General features: G+C 63.5%; 1 protein-coding gene across 1 annotated transcript; it reads left to right on the top strand.

The window, feature by feature from the left end:
• The first annotated feature begins 321 nt into the window (after positions 1–321).
• Positions 322–5,730, top strand: H696_04975 (STE/STE20/TAO protein kinase). The gene is made up of 8 exons (XM_009498841.1): positions 322–579; positions 718–894; positions 1,038–1,109; positions 1,250–1,494; positions 1,619–1,784; positions 1,967–2,497; positions 2,774–4,024; positions 4,221–5,730. The coding sequence occupies exons 2-8, from the start codon at positions 754–756 to the stop codon at positions 5,442–5,444; spliced, it is 3,630 nt and encodes a 1,209-aa protein (XP_009497116.1). The 5' UTR covers positions 322–579; positions 718–753; the 3' UTR covers positions 5,445–5,730.
• Positions 5,731–6,591: the final 861 nt, after the last annotated feature.

Below are 6,591 nucleotides of genomic sequence, written 5' to 3' on the forward strand. Positions count from 1 at the left end.
CCCGGGCGCCCCTTTTGCCCCGGCACGGTTCCGGTGGGGGGGGGGGGGGGGGGGGGCGGGGGGGGGCGGCACGTAGCTGGCTCTTCCTCAATGCCCCCCCGGTGCTGACTGCTCCTCCCTTTTCACACATCTATATCCTTCCCTTCGCCCGTTCAGCGGGGGGCCCACATGCGAGAGGGATTTGCCGGCGGGCCCGGTTGCACCCGGGCTTGTGTCTCGTCTTCCGGAGCGGAGCCAGAGGGCCGGTCTCGTCCGGTGCCTCTACATCAGAACGGGGTCTTTTCCTTGTCGGCCCTCAGGGCGACGCACACCGCCCCCTCCCCCGCCCCCTCCCCCACATTCCCCCCTCTGCACACCCACGCCCTTTGCCCAAACCCCAAACACCCTCCCACACATCGCCTGCCCCCCGCCCCGTCTGCCTGCCTGCCGCTGCCGCCGCCCGCCCGCCCGCTCGCGCCCTTTTCCCTTCTCCCCCCTCCCCCCCTCCTCCAAGCCCCTCTGCCCAGTCCAATCCATGGAAGGGCCAAGCGGCTCGTTGCGGACGACCCCCCCACTGCATTGCCTTGCCTCCCCCCAGTGGTTCGTTCCTCCCGGCCTCCCCCTCCCCCCCCCTCCCCTCCGCCTCTCTTGCTCCTCCTCCCCTCCTCCTTCTCCTGCTCCTCGCATTCTCCCGATGCCCCGCAGCTTCTGATTCATTGCCCTCCCCCCCCCCCACAGAGGGACGCCCGCCTTTCTTCCGGCGCCCTTTGAGAAATGGGCATTTTCAGCACAGCGCCCACCGAGGCGCCGGTGGAGGAGATCGACTACTCATCCTACCTGCAGGCGGAAGACCCGGATGAGGCATATGAGATCCTCTGCGAAATCGGCCAGGGGAGCTTCGGCTCGGTCTACAAGGTCCGCATGCTGCCCGACGCGACATCTTGCCCCCCTCCCCCCCCCTCCTCCCCCTCGCGCCTGTGCCCCATTCTCGCCGTCGCTGGTTGTTCTCACCCCCCCCCCCCCCCCCCTCCCAATCTCTCATCTGCCATCATGCACAGGCCCGGCAACTATCCACAGGCGAGATCGTGGCCATCAAGAAGATGTCCATCCAGGGGGAGCAGGGCAGCGAGGTTCGTATCCCCGGGCGCATGGGTCATGCCCACCGTCAATCACACGCGTCGCCCCTTCTTTTGCCCTTCGTGCTAACCCGCCCGCCCGCCCGCCCGCCCGCCCATCCTCCCACCTCGGCTGCCGGCCTTCGGGAACACAGTCCTGGATTGAGATCATGAAGGAAATTGCTTTCATCGCCACCATGAACAACGAGTCCATGGTGCGACATGTGGCCGCACATTTGAAGAACTCCACCGTCTGGTTGGTGATGGAGTTCTGTATGGGCTCGGTGTCGGACGTCCTGGAAGTCCTGCGCGCACCGCTGCTGGAGACCGAGATCTCGGCCCTTGTTGCCAGTGTCCTCGAGGGCTTGATCTACCTTCATGGGACGAATCGCATCCATCGGTATGTTGGCACATGGATTTGCATCTCACCTTTGTATCTCCCCCTCATTGTGGGCCTGCGCTTGCTTCGGTACTCACCCTGGCGATTGCCTACAATCCCCCCCCCCCCATCTATGCGACCACAGTGACATCAAGGCTGCCAATATCTTGCTCACCAGTCGCGGTAAAGTCCGACTGGGCGACTTCGGCGCCGCATCCATGTCTGACCCGGCCAACACCTTCATCGGGACCCCCTGTTGGATGGCCCCGGAGGTGATCCTGGCGATGGAGAGTGGTCTTTATACCCAGCGTGTGCGCTTAGTTGCCCTTCCTTCCTCTCCTCCCTCCCTCTCTCTCCTCTCCTCCCTCTCCTCCCACCTCTCCCCTATCCTTCTCACACGCATGCATATACCCGAATACCCATTCGGCATCTTCCATGATGCTCCCTCTGCCATGGCCATATGTCCCTCATCCCCTGCCCCTCGTGAACCAAGGCCGACATTTGGTCCCTGGGCATCACATGCATCGAGCTGGCCGAGCAAAAGCCCCCCCTGTTTGAGATGAACACCATGTCTGCCCTGTACCACATCCCGCAGAATCCTCCTCCTCGGCTGCAAGCGCCCGAGCGGTGGTCGGCCGACTTCAACCACTTTGTCGAGTCCTGCCTACAGATGGCCCCCTCCGACCGGCATTCGGCCCTCCGTCTGCGAGAGCATCCCTTTATCAGCAATTATCGGGACACCCACTCGCGGACCCTGAAGATCTTGGTTCGCCGGGCGCGCAGTGCCGCCCAGGCCCTCGAGAAGAACGCCGTCGACGCCAAGACCACCTTCGATCTGGTCACCTCGGCCGTCGGCCCGGTGCCCATGCCGCGGATCACCATCTCCTCCGACGGTGGATCGGTTGGCCCGAATGATGGCCTGACCATCATGATCGACGGCAAGGAGGTCGACTGCTCCACCCTGGAGGAGGAATGCCTCGACCGGCTGCTTGCGGCCGATAGCGATCTAGACGACACCCAGGAGGTGCCTGGCCCCCCTCTCTGCCTCTTTCTCTCTTGTTCCCGCCATTGTCCCCTCTTGCCGCATGCCGCTCTCGGCAGAGATCGGTCACCCTTTTGTTTGGCTCCTTTTCCTTCGCCATTTCCCCCCCTTGCCCTGGTCAAGTGGCAGCCTTCTAACAATTGGACCTGCCTCTCTCTCTCTCTCTCTCTCCCTCCCCCCCTCCCCCCATGCCCGGGGTATGCCTTCTCCGGTTTCGCACATGCTGCCGCACATCCCCCTCGGCGCCTTTCCCCGCAGCTTCGCCGCAAGCGCGCCCGCAGCAAGCCCTCCAAGCCCAAGTCCTCCAGACCAAAGGGCGAGCGTTCCGGCAAGAGTGACCGGCCCCGGAGTGGCCGGTCTCGCAAGCCTTCGGCTGGTGATGGTGCCACCCCCCGGCCGGCCCCGCTGGAGGTTGATACCGCCGGCAGTGGCATCAATGCTGCCATGGCCGAAATGTCCCTCGGATCAACCGGCAATGCCCCTGGCAGCGAGGAGGCCTTCTCGCATGTCGGCAGCGACAAAGACCCACACAGCCCGCCGCCCGACTCGCCGGCGGACAGCCTTTCCTCGGTGGACAGTTCGACCTCCTCGTCAGCCTATTCGGCCTATTCCGCATCCTCGGCCGCCTCTTCAGTTCTTTCCAGTCCCCCCTCCTCGTCGTCGACTTCGTCGCACGTGTCCTCGGCGGCTGGGACCCCCTCGCGTCCACTGCCCCCGGCTCTGACGCTGACGCGCTCCGCCTCTTCCTCTTCACAGGTGGGCCAGTATCTGTCCTTCTCGGATGCAGCGGTCGGTGGCGGGCCGCGTTCGCCCATCGGCACCGGGCTCTCGCCGGCTGCCTCTTCCTCCCTGGCCCGGCGCCAGTCACTGCACTATCAGCGCTCGCAGTCCGTGGCCACGTGCACTGGCTCCGGCTTCGGGACCGCTGACACCGGGGCCCACCTGCGGTCGTCTGGCCGGCCCAGTGGAGGCGCCTCCTCCGGTCGAAGCCCGACTCCGGGCGCCTCTGCGGCGGATGGTGTCTTCCGGTCGCACTCGGCCAGCGCCGATGACGACGGGGTTGGTCTTGGTGGTGACATGCCCGGCGGCGACCATCGCGGCCGGTCGCACAGTGTCGGTTCTTCGGTGGCTCCCTTTGCCTCGTCGGATGTCACCTCTTCGCCGCCGTCCTCGCGGCTGCTGGCCCTGCCCGGGTCGCCGGCCGGGTCATCGCAACTGTCTCATGATTCGGACTTCGGCGGTTCCAGCGAGATGCATCTTCAGCCGCTGGCGGCCTCTCGCGACTCGCATTCCAGCTCCCTGTCCATTGGATCGACCAGTGACGCCTCGGCCAATGATGACCATCGCCAGTGGGAGGAGGCCAACTATGACAAGACCATCAAGCCGGTCTTCAGGGCCAGCCGTGAGCAGGAGCTCCGGCGAAATGATTATCAGCTCATGAAGACCCAGCTGAAGGAGCTGAAGCTCCTGCAGACCCAGCAGGGCAAGTTCCTGAAGCAGCTGCGCAAGGTACGCCCTTTTCCATGCCTCTCTCTCTCTCTCTCTCTCCCTCTCTCTCTATTGGTCGATCCTTGTCTCTGTTCGTGTGTGTGAGTCTGTTTCCTGTTCTGCCTTGTTATACTCATCAAACAAATCCAACCATGTGTCCTCCTATGCCTGTCTCTCTCTCTCTCTCTCCCCCTCCCTCCCCCCCCGCTCTTTTCAGACCCATGATCAGACCCACAGCGAGACCATTTCTCGTCTGGAGAAGGAGATCGAGGCCGCCGTCAAGCAGGCCAACTCGGAGCACGAGAAGCTGACCACCCGGCTGCGCGCCGAGAGTGATGCAGCCCTTCGCCAGCAACAGGCTGCCATGAAGAACTTTGTCAAGGAGCAGAAGGCCCGGCAGAAGAAGGAGCTGAAGCAGCACCTGTCCCAGCAGAAGACCATCATCAAGGACATGAGCCGGTCCTTCCGGGACTCGCTGACTGTCACCGACAAGGTTGAGCGCCGGGACATGAAGCAATACCATGCCATGGAGCTGGACGAGTGGACGCGTGTGGCCAATCTCGAGTTCGAGGGTGCCTGCCAGCAGCAGGCCGATGTCGAGCGTCGGGCTTTCGCCGGGACCCTGCTTGAGGCGCAGTTCCAGCTGGAGCTGCGACACTTTGAGGAGGAGGCTCGGAAGAAGACCGAGAATGCCCGGCATCTGATGGCGGTGCGGTTGCAAAATTTCGCCGCCGAGCAGCAGTCCTACGAGATGTGTTTCATCGAAGTCCAGCAGGAGTTTGTCAACCAGCAATCCCAGACCCAAAGCCTGGAGCGGGAGCAGCTGGCCTCGCTTCATCGGAAGGAGGATAAGGAGCTGCGGAAGACCCATCTTCTGGAAGTCAAGGCCCACCCGAAGACCCTGAAGGCCATCCGCGAGCAGGCGGCCCGAGTCCGGGAGCAGGCCTTGCGGCAGTCGCGCGAGCGCCGGGCGGTTGTCGAGCAGGCTCTGCTTGAGAACGCCCAGTCCAAGGAGGAGCGTCGGCTCCTGTCGGAGGAGTTCCGCCAGGAGTACCTGCGCGTGTCGCAAACCATCCAGCAGGAGCATGACCAGGCGGCTGAGCGTCTGGTGGAGGAGGCCAGTGCCCGGTTGCAGGCAATGCAGGAGCGCCAGCTGGCCGACATGCGCCAGCGTCACGAGCGCGACCGGGAGCAGCTGAAGAGTTACCAGCTGGTCCGGCGCGACCTGCTGCTGGAGTCGCAGGCGGTCGAGCGTCGGTCGCTGCTCGACCGCCAGGCCAGCAACCGTTCGGATCTCGAGGCCCAGTTGGCGTCGGAGCTGGACGTCCTGTCGAAGCAGCTCCACCGGGACCAGGTGGCCCTGGTCGCCCGGCACCAAGCCGAGCGGGCCCACCGTCTGGCTGAGATTTTGGACACTCTGGCCCTCCTGGACAAGATCTAAGGTCGGGTCTCTTCTCCGTCATCGTCCTGGCTCTGGCTCTGGCTCCCTTCCGGTTCTTCGGCTTTGTTTTATACTCTCCGAGTTCCCTTCCTCTCGAATGGCAGGGTGTTCTCGGTCTTCTCCACTCCCCCATCCTTCTCCTGCCCCTCCCCCCTCCCCCCCCCTTGACTTGTTGATGTTGTTTGTGGTGACTGGTGTCCTGCTCTTTTTCCCCATCGTGCGCATGCACCCGCGCATTCTCCTCATCAGTCCTCCATTCATATCATCTCTCTCTCTCTCTCTCTCTCGTGTCCATACATATACATGTGCTCACGCGCACACATACATATATGTATCCCTGTATTTGCGCACCCGGACAAGGCGGTGCCTCCTTCCCGATGCGCCTCCTGCTGCATGCTCCATCTCCGATTGCGCTCGCTGGCAGCTTTCTCGCTCTCACCCGAGGAGGTGGTGCACCCGCGCCAGGCGCGTGGCGTGTTCCTCCCCCCCCCCCTCTCCTTCCTTCGCTGCCCTTTCCCCCTCCACCGCCGGGGAACATGGCATGCAGTCACATACTCATGCACCGCACGTGTCACGCGAAGAGTGCCGCCGAGCCACGGCATCGCCTGGACCCTCTCCCTCTCTTTCCCTCCTGCTTACACTTGCTACACATGCGTGTTGCACAGGGAGACGCATACCTCCCGCTTGTCTTCCTCGCCGTATGGACGCGCATACACATCCACACCACCTCTGTTCAGATTATTACCCCCACACCTCTCTTCCAACGCACACGCTCTGTCCTTGAGTCCCCCCCCCCCCCACCATAATATACCCACTCGCTCAATCGCCACTTCTGGGCCCCGGCTTTGATCGCGTCCCCCTCCTCCCACACCGTTGGCATGTCTAGCGGATTTTCATCATCCCGCGGTGACAGCCCCCGGCCCCAGTCCCAAGTGTGGAGGTTGACTGGGAGCCCTTGCTTTTTTCTCCCCACCCATCAGGAGGCCTGCGGGCCCCGCCGGCGATGCGCCTGGTCGGACACTAGATTGGCATGTAATCGATGAGGGGGATCTTGCTGACGGCTCCCTGATTCGGCTTGAGGGGCATTTTGAGCGTGTTCTCAAAATAGCGCGACGCCTCGATCCTCCTCACTCCTCCCCCCCCCCCC

The sequence above is a fragment of the Fonticula alba genome, assembly GCF_000388065.1.
Source record: "Fonticula alba strain ATCC 38817 unplaced genomic scaffold supercont2.8, whole genome shotgun sequence".
Lineage (NCBI taxonomy): Eukaryota > Rotosphaerida > Fonticulaceae > Fonticula > Fonticula alba.

Bases quoted from the DNA above. Each gene is read 5' to 3' on its own strand.
- H696_04975 (XM_009498841.1), top strand. From the start codon at position 754: ATGGGCATTTTCAGCACAGCGCCCACCGAGGCGCCGGTGGAGGAGATC. The intron at 1,110-1,249 runs GTTCGTATCCCC...TCGGGAACACAG, and splicing joins AGGGGGAGCAGGGCAGCGAG to TCCTGGATTGAGATCATGAA. The intron at 1,785-1,966 runs GTGCGCTTAGTT...TCGTGAACCAAG, and splicing joins GTGGTCTTTATACCCAGCGT to GCCGACATTTGGTCCCTGGG.